This window comes from Meleagris gallopavo, chromosome 1, assembly GCF_905368555.1.
Source record: "Meleagris gallopavo chromosome 1, MGAL_WU_HG_1.1, whole genome shotgun sequence".
In the NCBI taxonomy this organism is placed as follows: domain Eukaryota; kingdom Metazoa; phylum Chordata; class Aves; order Galliformes; family Phasianidae; genus Meleagris; species Meleagris gallopavo.
Genome location: NC_139404.1, coordinates 6,991,493 through 7,009,205, shown reverse-complemented (window position 1 = coordinate 7,009,205; position 17,713 = coordinate 6,991,493). Strand labels below are relative to the sequence as shown.

At 42.4% G+C, this 17,713-nt stretch overlaps 1 protein-coding gene across 2 annotated transcripts; it reads right to left on the bottom strand.

Moving 5' to 3' along the window:
* Positions 1-365: 365 nt before the first annotated feature.
* On the bottom strand, positions 366-17,713 carry PRPF18 (pre-mRNA processing factor 18). Of its 2 annotated transcripts, XM_010717101.4 has the most exons (11): positions 17,586-17,713; positions 16,123-16,200; positions 15,971-15,997; positions 13,312-13,416; positions 11,714-11,827; positions 10,253-10,399; positions 8,073-8,141; positions 7,234-7,374; positions 6,672-6,743; positions 4,311-4,466; positions 366-991 (listed from the first exon to the last, which is right to left on the bottom strand). In XM_010717101.4, the coding sequence occupies exons 1-11, from the start codon at positions 17,649-17,651 to the stop codon at positions 911-913; spliced, it is 1,056 nt and encodes a 351-aa protein (XP_010715403.1). In that variant the 5' UTR covers positions 17,652-17,713; the 3' UTR covers positions 366-910. The 2 variants fall into 2 exon arrangements, with proteins under 2 accessions (XP_010715403.1, XP_003201899.1); XM_003201851.5 differs by lacking the exon at positions 15,971-15,997.

Genomic DNA, 17,713 nt, shown 5'->3' with positions numbered 1-17,713 from the left:
TTCCAGCAGAACCTGGGGAAGCTCCTTGAGATAAGCCAAGCCAGCACACAGCCCCAGCATCGTACCTCGCTGTGAACACCTGCTCTAACTCCTTCACACGAGGGCACCAACAGCTCAAGAAGAAATTCAACATCCAGCAGAATAGATCTGTGGCTGCTACAAATGCTGTACCTGATCATGGGAGGTCCTAATTACGTTCTCTGCAATGCCCAGCAGACTGGAATTTTCTCCAGATGTATAAAAACAGGATTTGGAAGCCTGAAGAGCCATAAGATTACTTCCCCCAAGCCCAGGAGGTTTGTATTAATAATGTCATTATAAAACAAAAAACAAGCCGAATCAGATGTACTCATGATCAAAAACTCTTTCCACTGAAACTGGGTGTATTTTTCAGCTGAGAAATATATAAACTTCTTCTTTCCTGATAAATACCACATGAAAGATTTGCCATTAAAATCTTCCTATTTACAGAAATAACAAGATTAAAGTTTGACTGCTTCCCCATCTTCCCACATCAGCCTCCAGTGGGAAAGCAGCCAACAAACTCCACGCGGCCTCTGCGCAGGGCTGAGTCTCACCTACAGCTCCGAGACAGAACGGATTGGTTCAGATCACACTACACAGCGTTGTGAACAGCAAACTGAAGTAGAAGTGAGGGTCACGACCGTGGCCCATGGTCATGGCCATCCCACCCTTACAAAGCTGGAGATGGGAGCTGGTCAGTGTAAAGCACAGATTGAAAAAGAAATCTACCCAAGTGGGCCTTGTTCAAGGGAGAGAAATCTGCTTTATGCTTTCTTGCAAAGCCCCCCTCAGTTTCTGTCGGTGTAAAGCACAAAGTGCTCCATCTCCTCAGTGCTCCCCGAGTCCTGGAGATGACAATGTGAGTCATGCTTGGTCACTCAGACCTTCACAAAGCGTTGTACTCCACACATTTCGATGGGTCTGTTGGGAAGTGCTTCTGGCAAATGGTCATCAGCCTCTTCAGCCCCTAGAAATGAACAAAACAAAGACAACTCTATCATAAAACTGCAGCTTTCACACAGCCTATTTTTACTTTTCAGCTTAACGAGAAGAATTAAAAGCAAATGGCTGCTATTTTATTTCTTTTCTTTATTGAATTAGTATTCCATTATTTGAAGTTTTATTGACAATTCTCTCTGGAAAGTGCTAATTATTACAAATATATTCAACAAGGCTAAATATCGGATGCTGCATTTGGCTCCCACCACCCCACACAGCAATACAGGCCTGGGGAAGAGTGGTGGGAAGCTGCCTATAGTAGAGAAGGACCTGGGGGTGCCACTCACAGCAGCGGCACACAACCAGCATTGTGCCCAGGTGGCCAAGAAGGCCAATGGCTCCTGGCCTGGACATCTGGTTGAATTCCTTCATGGAAAGGGTGGTCAGGCATTGGCTACCTGGTGAGGTGGTTACCCAAGGTCTCCATCCTTGGATGTGTTTTAGAGATGTGTGGACATGGCCCTGAGGGACATGGCGTAGCAATGGGACTCTGTAGTTCAGGTTGATGGTTGGATGCAGTGTTCCTGGATGTCTTTTCTATCCTAGATGGTTGTAAGATTCTATGAGTTTAAATATTAAAGGAGTTCGTGGATTAACTGAAGAGATTGTAAGTTTCATTCTTGATGATAGATTCATGGTGAAGAACCACAGTAATACTTTAAGCCCTCTTCTTCACCAAGGCAGAAAGCAGTACCGTTACAACAAACTATGTGTACAATAACCCTGAAAATTGAGATGTTAAGTAATTCTCAAGAGCAAAAAGCAATTTCTGACACCAAAACAAGCTGAATAACTGAGGAGCAAAAAAACCAATCCATTTCTGGAGAGCAGAGGTGTCATCCCTTCCCATAGTATTACCCCACTCGATCCCACTGCAGTGGAGGAAAACAAAGGCAGAACAAGGACTTTTCTCTTCAGTTCTTTCAAGGCACTGATTGCCAAAAACCAACATGACAGAAATACCACCATTATTCTCCTTAAGTCACACACAGAGGTCTAACAAAGAAGGAGAAAAACTGCTGTGGTGGTAGCATAATTTGGCAATGACATTATAACTCCACAACAGCAGAAAGCAATGTGCCTGTCATTAGATCTTCAACATTTAACTGTAAAGGAAAACAATTAGACAGAAGATGCTTTGGTATTTTCAGTGCCAGCAGGAATCTGGAAGACATATCCTAAAACCATAAAGATTCATTGTGTGAGATGTCAGTGTTGCAAATTCACTGTATATGATCCTGATTTCAATGCTGTGAGCAGAGATAATACTCCACGTGATCCAGTTTGAACCAGACCAGCTAAAGAAGACCTTGTATTTAAAAACAAGAAGAACAAGAAGTTAAAGCCAACTTTGTATTGGCCCATCAGTAAGTTGTGCACTTCAGAAGTGTATCTACTTCACAGAGAAACAAAATGCACAGAGGGAAGATGAACAAGATTTCTTTGAATAGATGTACCCTCCGAAACAGAGGGAACAAGCTGGGAAAATCCATACAAGTTGCATCTTCCAGGTAGGTTAAGAGATCAAAAACCACCACAAGCTACTTCATCCATCAGATAATGCCAAGCAAGTAATAAAATAAATCAAGTGCAGTCTGTCTCTGAAGATATGCAATCTACATACCACCTTATAGCAGAATGATCACATTTGTTGGCTCTGCAAATGTCTGGAGCTCCCTCTGACTTCACAATATTTCCTCCGCTTATGATACTAAAAGCTATAGTTGAAATCAAAGGTTATTCTTGTATCCCCTAAAGAAAGTCAAGACAGAGGAAGAAGTTGTATTTTGCAAGCCATCTGCTTGCAGACATCTGCAGAAGTTGCAGTGGGACTCACTGAGCTGCAGCAGGAAGGTGTTTGTGTAAACCTCTCCTGACAGCTTCGAGCTCCACGATGCCGCCCTCAAGCTTCACGGTTCAGCCAGGAGGGCCTTATGTCAATGAGACTGCAACTGGCAGAAGGCAAACACAGCTCACCATGTGAGGAGAGATGAAGCACCCAATTCCTGTGTGTGTGTTCACAGTCGGTGCTAATACAGGATCACAAGCACTAAGATGTGAAAAAAATCCATGAGACTGAACAGCACGCAGGCCCAGCTCCATCTATTAAATGGACCTTGTACTCTGACTTAAACTAAGACAACTGCTGGATGCAGCCAAAGGGTTGTGATCAATGGTCCTGTGTCAGGGTGGAGGCTGGTCACAAGCAGCGTCCCGCAGAAATCAGTCTTTGGACCGGTGCTCTTCAACATCTTCATCAAGATGGTGGCATCGAGCGCATCCTCAGCAAGTTTGTGGATGACACCAAGCTGAGCGCTGCGGTCCATACACTGGAAGGAAGGGAAACCATCCAAAGGGACCTGGACAGGCTGGAGAAGTGGGCCCATGAAAACCCAATGAGGTTCAATAAGGCCAAATGCAGGGTGCTGCACTTGGGTCGGGGCAATCCCAGGTATTTATACAAACTGGGGGAAGATCTCCTGGAGAGCAGCCCTGCAGAGAAGGATTTGGGGGTCCTGGTAGATGAGAAGCTGGACATGAGCCAGTAGTGTGCGCTTGCAGCCCGGAAGGCCAACTGTGTTCTGGGCTGCATTGAAAAAGGGGTGACCAGCAGGGAGAGGGAGGTGATTGTCCCCCTCTACTCAGCTCTTGTGAGGCCCCATCTGCAGTACTGCGTCCAGGCCTGGGGCCCCCAGCACAGGAAGGATGGGGAACTCTTGGAGCAGGTCCAGAGGAGGGCACTAAGATTATCAGAGGGCTGGAGCACCTCTCCTGTGAGGAAAGGTTGAGGGAACTGGGCTTGTTTAGCTTGGAGAAGAGAAGGCTCCAGGGTGACCTCATTGTGGCCTTCCAGTACTTGAAGGGAGCTTATAAACAGGAGGAGGAACGGCTGTTTATGAGGATGGATAGTGACTGGACAAGAGGGAATGGTCTTAAACTGGAGGGGAGGTTTAGGTTAGATATTAAGAGGAAGTTTTTCCACACAGAGAGTGGTGAAGCACTGGAACAGGTTGCCCAAGGAGGTTGTGGATGCCCCATCCCTGGAGGCATTGAAGGCCAGGCTGGATGTGGCTCTGGGCAGCCTGGTCTGCTGGTTGGTGACCCTGCACACAGCAGGGGGTTGAAACTAGATGATCATTGTGATCCTTTTCAACCCAGGCCATTCTATGATTCTATGACTGTTCTCGAACTCTTTAACTGCATCACTCACAACTACAAAGCTAACATTTCTCAAAGATTCCCTAATTCCCAAACCCAAACGGTTGGATTTCCACAGTCAGCCTTACCTGAATGTATTTCCTTTGAGTTTCATCATTGAGAACGTGGGCGACGTGCTTGGAGAAAATCTTCTCACGACCCGTTCGAGCGTGGATGCCGACCATGGTGACACCGATGGGCCATGGCGCGTTCCCAATGGCCATCTGGAGGTAGGCATCGTTTGCCTGAAGAAATACAGGTTAGGCACACTTAGCAACAGAAAGGGCATCAGATGTTTTCAATGCAGTCTGCTCAGGTTCCCATCAGCTGTTGTGCTTTGCTCACCTATAGTACCTTTTTTATTTTGGTTACAGACTAAATCAGGGAGTGTTGAGGGAGAGCAGCCAGCTTCCAAAGAGGCTGAGCGCCAGATCCATTACAAAACTGGGTCAAAGCAGCACATTTATAACAGTGTTTATGAACGGAGTAGCAGCACTGAATGAATCTGCAATTTCACCATCAAGAGAGCAGACCCCATTTCTTAATATAGAGCTGAAGCAGACACTGGCCCTGAGGAAGAAAGGGAATAAAACATGAAGGGAAGACAAACACAAAGAAAGGGAGAAAGGCACAGATGATAGAGCTCAAAAAAGCAGCAGAGCGAGTGAGAACCAGGAAAACAAAGGGGAAAAAAAACCACATGCAGTCACAGAAACACAGCTTCAAGAACCACTTGGCGCAGGACATTCCTCCCCTACCAGCAAGCAGCCAGAAAGCTCACTGATAAAGAGTTCATTTACCATCTCCCATTCAGAGACTACACAATCAGAAGTAATAACTGTGACCAGTGGGTGCAGCTTCCTCACATTTGGCACTGGCACAAACTGGAAGGTGAGTAACTGAGGATACAGAAAGAGAGCTGGGAGCAAACCTGAAGAAGGGACAGGACTTTGCCTTCACCTACACGAGGCAGCATCTCAGCAGCCTCAGTCAGATATCTGTTTGCTGACTGACACGTGGTTCTGTGATGAAGCACTGTATGAGAGCACACAATTAAAGACCCTTTTAAGACTGTCACAAAAGGGTTAAGGAGGCACAAAAAGGTTGAGGAGGCACCTTGCATTCTGCTCTTTGCCTGCTAGCACAAGCTGATTTCAAAACTCGTGTTTTTAAAGAATGTCATCTACGAAAGCAGTAACAATTTGTAGCTGACAGCATTCAGTAGGCTGAACAACAGAAAAAACAACAAACATAAGCATACAAGCCAGCAGGATGCAGAAAGAGACAAATCTCTTCGGAAGCAAAATGGAAAATGGTATGAGGATCTTTAAAAGCAAAAGGCTCATTAGTCTCACTAAAAACAAACAACAAAACAAGACAGCTTCCAAATGTAGACTCAGACTTCCCCTAAATCAGTCTGTGAAGTTTACATACAGCCAAGCACCTGTGAGACAGCTCCTCAATTTACTGAGGAGATACGCTGCATTCCTGCACACTCACTGCTCTGTTGGGAAGGCACTGGAAAGGGAATTTCAGCATAATGATGATAGCCAAAGAAAAAACAAAGCTCCCAAACAAAACCCCACTATCATACATCCCACACTTTTAGTTCTACTTTAAAATGATTTAAACATGCCTGAGGGTATCTGAAGTTTTTTCCAATCACAAAAGCAGGTTTGCTTGCTTACTAGACAAATTACCCCAAGTCCTTGGGACTTCAGTAAGAAATACTAGAAGACCAAAGGCAAAACAAAAGTGAAATTCTGCATACACTGGTTGCTTAAGCAAACGCTGTCACTATTTGAGTTCCATTTCTTGAGGCAGCTACAAACAAAAGCTAATGCTGCCTTTCATCTCAAGTGCCAAAGTACTTCTGCCTCCTTCAGTGAGCAAACCTTTTCATTAACTTATCTTGATCTTAACAGACCAGCTAACATGAGTATGGCCAAAGAAAGGGACGGTGTCTTGTATTCAGTAACTCAACTCCCCTAATAGCTAATTAATTAATCAACATCCCACTCCTTCTCTGGAGACATTCAAGACCCATCTGGATGCGACTGTGCAACCTGATGTAGGGAGCCTGCATTGCCAGGGGGGTTGGACTCAGTGATCTCTGGAGGTCCTTTCCAACCCCTGCAATTCTGTGATTTAACCTCTCAATATCGGGTTTCCAACTCACTACTCCTCTGCAATGGAACCATCTCTGAAATCCTATTGGTGCCTGCAAGCTCTGCAGTTTCACCAACCTCAGAAATGCTTCTGACAAACTGTGGATCACACACTGTCTGAAGCCCAGCCATTAACAGCCAGTTCTCATTTTATTTGAATGTATGTTGGGTGTATTTCCAGCTACATGTCTTTAAGATGCAAAATGAAAAATGTTCACGTGTAACTTCAATCTATCAGAGCCAGCCAGCCTAAACACGCTGGAAGAGAGCAAACAAACATACCTTCACATATTCTCTTTGCAACATGAATTTTATAATATCTGTTATTGATTCTTTGATGTCTGCAGGAAGTGTCTACGGAGAAAAAAAAAAAAAGGAGAACAAACAGCTTTACATCACAATATGCAGCTCAGGAAAATCACCCTACTCAGCATTTATACAAAGATGAGTACCTTCCCTAGCTTCAGGACTTCAATGAAGGAAAACATCTTCCTTATTTAGAAGGATCTGAAGCAAGAGAGGTGAAGCAGTTACACCTTGTAGCTCGTGGCAAAGTGCAAAATACAATCCCTATTTTCTATCATGTTGGCAACCCGATGAACAGGTGATACATGAAGCAGCACCTGGAAAAGCTGTAGGTAAGCAGAAGAACTCGTGGGTCAAGATAAAAAGGTCAAATCTGGGAGTCAAGGGCTCTGGCCAAAGAAACTCTGACCACCTTATTCATCCTCTCACCTTCAGCTGAAACAAGGTTACCTTAAGAAAGGACATTAACAAACTGGGTGCTTTGAAAGCAGCAATTAAAATAAGCCTTAGAGAACAGTGACATCTAGAAGTGACTCACCCTTTTCCGGAGTTTTCTGAAGAGTGGCCTCAGGTAGGACTCTGTCTGCTTCTGAGTGGCACTGTTCAGCTTTCCCTGCACTCCCCGCTTCACGTAGTCCTCTCTGGCATTCAGCTCCTTCGCCCAAACTCCAAGAAGAAACTGCACAGGGAACAACAAATTTGTGTCCTAGTGCCACCTAGTGACTGCACTGCCAAAGCAGATGGAACAGTGGTTTAAACCAACACAGCAAAATGAATCTTTTCTTGGAGAAAACTGAATCCACGAGGCAAAAAGCCTCTCTCAGCACTATGGGCAGAGGGGATAGGAAAAGCTGTCCTACCACAAAATCTTGTGGAGGAGGAGGTGGGAGTGTGAGCAAAAAGAGTGTACATAGAAAACCAGGAAACAGTGACAGACTTATTAGTGCTGCCAAGGAGAAGGGGATCATTAGAAAAGCACTGATGTATGAAGATGATACAGTTGTTTCAGAACAACATTTGAGAATGAGCAGGTAGAGATTCCTTGGGAATTTTCAATGCAGTAGTGGTAGATGGAAGAAACTGCTTTCAACTGCCTTGATTATCATATGCAAGTCAAAATCATAGCTGTTTTGTCTGGAAAAGTAGAATCAGATGTTGAAGAAGGCTGCTCTCCTCTCCCAGGAACTCTTGCCCACATCTCACAGTAGTCACTACTTCATTAACCAAGGCAGTGGAGTATCAAGTATTACAAAAAGGCAAAAAATATCTTCAGCACAATTCAAGTTTACCTCTTCAAGCAGATGGAAGCTCAGCAAATGTATTTGCATGACAGTAAAAGGCATGTCACAGCTTAATACATCCATGAGAGTGGGTTACCTTCAAGAATTTTGTGATAATATCCATATCATAGTGGTCATCACCCCGTCCTAAGGACTCTCCCAAAGCCTGGAATAGGAGTCAAAAGACAAAGATTTCCACATTATGTAGATACCTGCCACCACCACAGCAGAACGTGAACTGGAGTAAATTCTACTAATAAACCTAAACATCAGGTGGGAAACTGAAAGAAAGAAACAGCTATATATATTAATGAGACTCATTATTCTACTAAAAACATTCAAGCCAAAAAGCCAAGACGATTATTTCTGAGCAGTCAAGACGAGAGTAATTTTTCATTCATTAACTACAAAATCACTGGTATAATTAGCAGCTGTCTAACAGCACTGAATTAAGGGAAACTGTAGGTGCATTGCATTTTTGAGATCCCCAGAGCCATACAATCACAGAATGGTTTGGGTTGGAAGGAACCATGAAGACCATCCAGTTCCAGCCCCCTGCCATGAGCAGGGACAGCTTCCACCAGCTCATCCAACCTGGCCTTCATCACCTCCAGGGATGAGGCACCCACAGCTTCTCTGGGCAGCTGTGCCAGTGCCTCAGCATCCTCAAAACGAAGAACTTCTTCCTCAGATCTAAATTAAATCTACCTTATTTTTAGTTTAAAACCATTATCCCTTGTCCTACCACTACTCTCCCTGACAAATTGGCCTTCCTTGTCTTTCCTGTATGCCCACTTTAGGTGCTGGAAGGCTGCTACGAGATCCCTCCAGAGCCTTCTCTTATCCAGGCTAAATAAGCCCATCTCTCTTAGCCTTTCTTCATAGCAGTGGTGCTTCAGCACTCTGATCATCCCCATGGTTCTCCTCTGCACTTGCTCTAACAGCTCAATATTCTTTTTGTGCTGGGGGCCTCAGAACTGAACACAATACTCCGATTTACTTAATTCTCATTTCTTTCTTTCTTTTTTTTTGAAGTTATTTCATTTCTCTGATGCATTTGGGCGTTCATTTAATTTTAACTGCAATGTTGAGGGAATAAATCCAAAAAACAAAGTGAAAACCACACTACCATGCTCCAGTGCTCTAGCTTCCTGCCAAAACCTCAGAACTGTTAATATTAACATCAACTTTTAGGAACATTTTCCAGTAGATAAACTTGGATTTATAATTTCTTTCCATTGTCCTCACATTTCCAAACTATGATGTATTTTTAAAGTCTCCTAGATGTGGAACATTCAATGCAATCCTTTTTCTGCAAGGGAATGCAGTTAAAGAAGCATGCAATTAAGAACGCAGCTTACAAACTTTTCCAATGAAGCATTACTTCCATGGTTCAAATCAAGCCTGTACTGTCATCCCAAGAAGGGGACACTTTGAGAACTAACAGTTTGATAAAAGCAGCCCTATTACAACTGGAATCCATTCTAAAACTGTCATTACTTTACTCCAGAACCCACGGTGCCCTAAGAAGGGAGGCGAGGCTGCCTCCGAATAAAAACGTATCCATTTCAACTCTCAGTTGTAGATCAGATTGCTTCTGATTTGAAGGGACATTAAGAAGATTAACTTCAGCAAAGAGTTTTGAAGATTAAGGGTAAAGTTCTTTAGCTCAAGTTAATGTGCTTTTCAAAATACCAGCCTAAAATACCAGGTGCTGAATGCACCCACATAAATATTTTCCTATTCTTTCAAAGCCCAGCACTCACCCTCACTGTTTGTGGGGCACACCTTCATAGTACTTTCTGTATTTTCTGTGAACTGCCTACTTCTAACTTTTACTTCTTTACCCCAAAAGTCTTTATATTAAACACTCTTCCCATGTGTCTGTTTTCGAGAACCCATCTTTCTTGTATAAGGAAAATTCATCTGCTCTAAGCTCATCACCTTCTCAAATACTCATTGGAAAGGATTCAGAATTTGTCATCAGGCAATGGCTTTGCATTTAATTCTTTACTCCCAAAACCCCTGCAGGGAGAATACTCTTTTGCCTGCTACTCTTTCCCCATTTCTGATGAGGTGCTGTAAGCAAAGACCAAGTGGTTCTAGGCACTTATACTGCAATTCAAGCCTTAGCAGTATTCATTTCCAAACAGCATATTTAAGGACTTTTCAGACTGCCTAAGCTAGATGCTGTAAACTAGGTAACTTTGAACAATACTGAAGCTTTCTTACAACAATACAACAGTATGACATACCTAAAATCTCTAAATTAATTACCTCCAGTTCTTCAATAGTAGTATTCTCCTCATGGACTTTCAAGTCATTCTGTGAGTCATCATCTCCTGCTTCTTGGCCACCTACAATTTCATTCAAGTATTGCTGATCAATCTTATCCAAGGCAGCTTTCAGGTCATTCCTCAGGCCCTAGAAAAGATAAGAAATGATTCATTTGTCAAAAAAAAGAAAAAAAAAAAGGGAAGGGGGGAAAAAAAATCAACCCTCTCTCCCAAAAAATACTACAAAAAACAAGCCAATAAAACCAGTTCAGAACAATCACAGTGAGCATCCAACTTCTGTTTTTAACAAAAGCCAAATGCTACAAAAACATGAGATTACACAGATGGTTTCAAACTGATACTAGAAGTTAAGAGCTGCTTATAAATGGAAAAAGAAATCTGGCTTAGAGGATCCACATTCTTAATATGAAACATAAAATTTAAAGCTCTATTAAGGAGAATGACATTTCTCACCCTAAGATCAATTCAGTCTCTCTTCTTGGAATACACATGCACACTTATTTCCACTCTTCCATCACCATCCATGTCTTGCTGGCACATTTTTATCGATCACTTACTAGTTTAAAAATATCTGAACCACAAATTGGTTGTAACAATTACCCACACTTTCAAGTAACACATAACAATGGCAGTGACTGAAGCACATCATGCAGAAATCCATCACAATCCTATTTATGACCTTGCTATTTCCTAAAACTTCTACAACTGCCATCAATAATTTTACCATACATAACAATGGGAGGAGGAAACTTTTGTCAGCAAAAATATTTTTAGAAACTCCTATCTGTTTATCCTTTAAAAGAACTCGAAGGGGAAAAAGTGCTCCTTTCTGGGCAGCCCCAGCAACAATTTGTCAAATTATTCAGTTTGTTACAAATTATGGAAGAAAACTCAGAGCTCTGTGCTCTTAGCTGGGTTGCAAATTTGATCAATAGTAAATACAAAACAAATCCCAATCGCAAATCCCAACATATCCCAACAAATTCCCAATCTCCTCACTTAATCAATCAACCTTAAGCCAGAAGGATTAGACCAGTAAACTAGAACATAATTATTTTAGTCATTTCTGAAGTCAATGACTACTTTAAAAGGAAGCAGTGGGAGTAAAGTTTCTGTAAGAAGTTACAGCTCTAGAACTGAGGGATTTGAAAATTCATTTATGTACCAGAGATACAGGATGCATTCCCCCTCTTCCTTACCTATCCAAACAGGCTAGTTTTAACAGTAAATTACTGTCTTCTCTGCTGCTTACAAAGCAGGCAACTGCATGTCTGGGGTTTCACTGCCACCTGGAGGCCCTCTTTTTCAATCAAAAAGGCTGTAAGGGTTTCTGAGGTGGAACTGGCTGATTTAGTGGGCTGTAATCATGCACATAATGTTAAAAGCACTCCTCGCAGGTTCCTCCACCATAAATTAGTAACCAGGAGTCAGCTGGTCTTACCTTGTTCACTTCAGGTGCCAAAATTTCTATCTTCCTCAGACGTTGAAATGCATCATAATCTGTTTCTCCAAACAGTCTGACCGGCTCACCTCTCTCCCGTAACCTCCTGATAACCTGAAAAGAATCCAAATATTCCCTTACACAAACTCATGAAGGAAGGAAAATAAAATCCTGAAGGCTGGATTTATTTACTTATCTTAAAATAACAAGCTGTGCTAGACTGGAGAGGAAATGGCAATATTTTAAGCAGCAGAAAAACATTCTAGACGCTTTACAATCCAAATATAAAATTCCCATGGCACTTCAATGAAAGGTCATCCCAAATACTACCAACCTAAATCTTGCACAAACCCCAAACTGGTTCATATATCCCAACTTCTTCCTGCTCTGACTTGTTTAAACAAATACATCAGAATCTTCCCCTTGGCAGAGCTTAAATACCATTTCCAAAGAGACAAAAGAACTTGACAATTATCTCACTCACTCTCATTTGTCATGGGCAATAAAGTACTCGGAGACTGGGCTGCATGTTGTCCCAGCACATTTGGGAGTCTGGTTGGAAATTCTCATCCTTACCATTTGATAAACATTAAGTCCCATAATCTAATGTGATAATTATTTTAAGGCTAGCTACAACTGAGGTATAACAGCTTCCCTTGGCTGATTTGCAAGGTTACGGGCAAAGTAGAAAAGCAAACTTTATTTTCCCAGTTTCTTATTGTATGCATTGCTTGTTAAATCTGTTTACACTTACCATTCTTTGTTTGGTGTATCAAGCAATAAGCTTACTGATACAATCACCATGAATCACTCTGGTGATAAAGAGAAGAGCTTGCACTTCACCTCACACCATCATGTAACTAACTATACTGACAGGGCAAACCAACCAAATCTCAAACCAAACATGAAACCAATAACCCACATTAAAAATTCTGTGCTCAAAGTGTTTTGTAAAAGTAAAGGGACAACAATAACATCATCCTGAATGATCTCAGCTGAAAATTGCAGTATTTCCAAGATTAGATTTTATTCTGCACGTAGACTTTGTTTCTGAACTTCCTACTTCTCTCTGCTTCGTTGTCCAGATCTGTTTTATGAACTCACATTCACAGGGCTGTTCTTATCTTCAAAAAGGACAAAGAATGCACCAGTTGCTCCAGCTTCAGGACTTCTTTTCCCCTCACAGAAATCAAGACAAGTTTCCTAAACTCACTTCTGAAAATTGGGTTCATATCAAAAAGCTACAAAGAAGCTGAGAGAAATAAAGATTTGCAAAGCTCCACATGCCATTGTCAGCATTATCCAAGTAACAGGACACTGTTCTAGAGGTCACCTGAAAAAGCTGTAATACATCATATCACCAATGTGCAAATCCACATGACAAAAAGGCTCCATCCATCTTACCTCCAGGTGCATTCAGGTGGACAGGAGATCCCTGATGAGTAAATACTGCCCCTAATTGTTGATTGCACAATGGAAATTTTTATTTGATACAACCTGACATAAAAAGTACAGATCACCAGAAAACAATCCTCCCAAGAAATTTCAGATGCATATTCTGCAAACTGAAGTAGTTTGCTTATAGCTGTTAATTTTACCTCTTGTCTGGAAAGAGTCATTGGTAATTTTTCTTCTGCCAGCTCAAGTTCCAGCACAGGATTTGTTGAAGTCAGAGGCTTCTCCTCCTCTTCTTGTTGCTGCACCTACATATAACAGACATAGTTACTCATCAGCAAAATAAACCTACACATCCATAGCAATGTGAATGTACAGGAACAGTGGAATACAGATTGTAATATGACTGCAAATCTCTTTGTTTCAGTTTTTTTGTTGTCCATTTCACAGAGCAATGAAAGCTTTCAAAAGCATCAGTGTTTACCAGAGACTGACTTCTGTAGGCTGCAGGAAGCAACCTGCAATTGGAAAGGGCAATTGCTAAGGTTTGTCAATCACGTGTCAGCACTGGTGCCAAAAACAGCAAACTCACCCTCTCTGCCTGCTGGTTCCTGCCCCTGCCTTACCCTCTTTACCTATGCAAAAGTATTTGCATCACTTTGTGATGAATCAGATAGGAGAAATGATTCAAACGGGAAAGAATCCAGCAAACAAAACTAAAGGACTCCTCTCAGCCCACTTCATCTCCTCGTCCAGCTCACCAGGCAGTAGCACAAATACACACATGGGTACAAGGGCAGAAACGAAAAGCTAAGAGCAGTGAGAGAAGGGAGCTGCTACTTGCAGCCAGCCTGAGATCTTCTGTCACTTAGAACTTCACTGAGCTCAGCACCATCAGCGAGGATGCAGCCTTTCTGCTGGGTTTTGAGAGATGCTTGTTTAAAGTAACACACCTTCCTTCCACATTGCCAAATGTGTACAGTTTCTTGCAGGTTAAAATAAATTTTAAAAAAAAAGAGAGAACTACAGTTCCCCAAAAAGATAGCATCTCTTTAACAGCTTCTTTTAACCTAAAAGGTGCTGGGATCAAGCAGAGTCTTCTTTGATTAAACTAACTTTGAGACAGCAGTCACATAACTATGGCTCCCTCACTTCTGATAGCAGGAGCAGACGTTGGCTAACATTCCTATAACAGGAAACATTTCCTAGACTCCAGATTAGAACTTATTTCCTTTCTGTTCTTACTAAAAGGAAATAATCCTATTTAATCCTACACAGTTCTGCAGCATTCTCCCCACACGGGACAGGACGTTGTCATTTCCAGTGTGTATTCAGGTTGAAGAGCTTGGTGACTGTGCTAAACAGATTTTTAAAACTAGTTTATGTTCTTCCAAGCCAGCATCATTCCATGTGCACACAGGGATCCCCCCGATGGCTGCAGATACAAGATTCAGCCACAAATCTCTACGCAATGTCATGCTATCAAACACAGAGCTCAATCCTACAGTTGCAGGTGTTTGGAGCAAGCAAGGCAAGGACGATCAAATCAATGCTTTACACATAAAGGGATGGCAAAAATAAACTTCCACCAGTGCAGGAGAGGGAACAGAAAATATGGAATATGGGATAGAAAATATGGAACTTTGTAGATAGAAATACACTCTGATGGCAGAAGGATGTGTACAAATTTGAACTTACAAACATAAAGAGACTGCAGTATTAGGGAAAAAGATTTGGTCCATTCTCTCAGTAGGATTCCAAGTTACAAGTGATATTTCTACCACAGTTATTTTGATTTCAGTGCTTTCTTTTTCAAGCAAGTGAAATAATTATTAAATCTAACAAAGCAAAAGAGCACCTCAATTGAAAAAGAAATCAGTCTGTATTTTACATCTTATTAATGCAGTAAAGACCAAATGCAGAAATCTGGGAGGCTCTAAGACATACCAAACGAAGCAACTTATTTTAAAACCATTTTCAGGGTTACATTTTCAGTCAAAACCCATTTTGTAGCAGCACAGATATCCCATTTTAACAGCTGTGTATGGTTCTGAAGAATTCAGGCTAAAAAAGCACCAGGCAGTCACTTCCACTCAGAAGAGTGACTACATCCACGGGCCTCGTTCCCATGACTAAATGACAGCATTCCAACAATTGTTTTAGCATTGATGTTCAAATATTTCACACACAGATCAAGGTTTCAGAATAAGTCACTGAATGTCTAAAGTTCAACTGAAAACAAAGTTCCAGTTTGTGCCCAGGGACAGTAAACAGGAAAGTGAATCTCTATCTTTCTCAAGAGAATGCATATCCCCTCACATACACATACAATAACCAGGCAGGCAGGCAGGCATACACACACGTGGCAAAGAAAACTGCATTTTTTCCATCTCAGGAAACAATTTCCCTGATATGTTACAAGGCAGGCAAAGCCTTCCAGATCACTCATTTGTTTCCAAATGCACCTTCAGTTTTCAATTATTCTGCCAGCAAGATAACAAATGCTGTGTTGCGCTCTTTCAGTGCAAGGTTACTGATGGCCAAAAGAAGAAATACACACAGCATGACAGCTAGCAGATCTTTATAATATCCACCACATTATACTGATTTCTTCTGGACATTTTGGCAAAATTTTGAATGGACAGTGCATCCATTCTTGGGAGGTGGCCATATCAGATCCAGTGTTCATGCCTAAAAGCACAATCTGAAAAGAAAGGAGACAAGCTTTGATCCCAAGCCACTTCATGCTTTCCACAAAATAAGTAAACAAACAAAGAAAAAGCCAAAGCATAACGCAAACATAAGTAGCTGTATATCATGCATATCTTTTCCTGCATTGAAAATGGTTTTGGAAACTCATACCTCTCCAGGTGGCTTCTCATTTACAGGCTTATGTACAACATCAACAGATTGAACAAAGAACAACAATTATCATTAACAACATTTGTACTGTTGATAATAAAACGTAGACTTCAAAGCAAACATACAAGTTCCTGAAAGAAGAGTAACAATACCTTGTAGCCACATCTCTGGAAGTAGGCCTCCTCTTCTTTTTTAGCTAATTCACTGCGTTTGAAGTATTTCTTATTTCCCTAAGAGACAGGAAAACTGTTAACATTTTAAAGTTTCAAATACTTCTGCAGAAAAGGCTCACATCTCCTTACTTGATTTGGTGAATTCAGCTACATCTCTTCACAGACATGGCTACCGTGCCACATTCAAAGCTGGGAGCACCTCTGAAAATCAGCAACCCCAAGTGACTTTGCAACATGTAAGCTTGAAAGTACAGTGTGTTCAGCAGGCCTTTAAAATCAACATTCTCTTTGTCATGTAAAGTCATGGCACCAGTTAGCAGAAAGCTTCCTTCAGATGTGAACAATGAGGCCCAGACTGTTTAAACACATAAGACAAAACAAGCTTTTTCAAACTAAATAAAAGATGCTTAATGAGACCCTTCAGGCACACAGCAGCTGGTAACTGTGCCATCCAAGCCTTTTCAAGCACGTTCTCACTGCCTATAATCTGTGCTGTCACACTGTGATGAGAAGCCATGTCTTCAATCATATTGCTCTCAAACTGACAACAGAAACAAAGTGAAGTAAATGTAGTCTCGCAATCTGTGTCAATCAATACATTTTCGTTGCAGATCACGCAGATCAGCCAAATCCCAAAACACCACCCTAAAGCATATCCCTTGCTCTAACATCAAGGCCAAGGGGTAATAGTTTTAAGTTTAAAAAAGGGTTGATTTTAGATATTAGGATATTAGATAGATATTAGGAAAAAGATCCTTCGCTCTGAGGGTGGTGAGGCCCTGGCACAGCTGCCCAAGGAAGCTGTGGATGCCCCATCCCTGGAGGTGGTCAAGGCCAGGTTGGATCGGACCCCGGGCAGCTTGAGCTGGAAGATGGCAATCAGCTCATGGCAGGGGTTAGATCTGGATAATCTTTTCCCTTCCAACTCAAACAGTCAAATAATACTGTGAATTTATGAACATGGATTCTTGGTTCTCTCCCAATTTTTCATCTGTCTAACCCAAAACAACCACCAACACTGAAATCCATGCTCAGACATCCCCAAAATCACACACACACTCCTCTGCAGTCCCAACAGTGCTCCCTGTAAGTAGTGAATGAAGAGAACTGCAGATAGGCAAAGCGGGCACAGTCACAGAACCACAGAATATCTCCAGATGGAAGAGGGATCACCGAGCCCAACTCCTTTCTCCACACAGCAGCGGTCTGAAGTCAAACCTCATGTCTGAGAGCGTTCTCCAAACGCTTCCTGCACTCCAGCACCTTGGATCCAGTGCCCTGCAAAGCCCGCGTCAGGGCCCGACACCTTCTGGTGAGGAACCTTTTCCTACTGCCCAGCTTCAGCCTTACTTCCGACCCTGAAATAACCCTAAGGACGCTGCAAGGCCTCGACGCCAAGCGCGGTGTCCAGAAGGCCCCGGTGTCCCCACAGCCCGCCTCACCCCCACCAGCTCTTTGTCCTCCAGCTGCTGCCGCTTGCGGCTGATCTCCCGCTTCAGGATATCCATGGCGCTGAGGCCTCCTCCGCCACCTCCGCGCCGGAAGTGGTGTAGGAAAACAAACCGTCACT

Excerpts from the sequence above, each read along its gene's own strand:
- PRPF18 (XM_010717101.4), bottom strand. The coding sequence starts at position 17,651 with ATGGATATCCTGAAGCGGGAGATCAGCCGCAAGCGGCAGCAGCTGGAG. Across the intron at positions 4,467-6,671 it reads TGCAAAGAGAATATGTGAAG|GCAAACGATGCCTACCTCCA; the intron begins GTATGTTTGTTT and ends GTATTTCTTCAG. Across the intron at positions 992-4,310 it reads CTCAAAGGAAATACATTCAG|GGGCTGAAGAGGCTGATGAC; the intron begins GTAAGGCTGACT and ends GTTCATTTCTAG.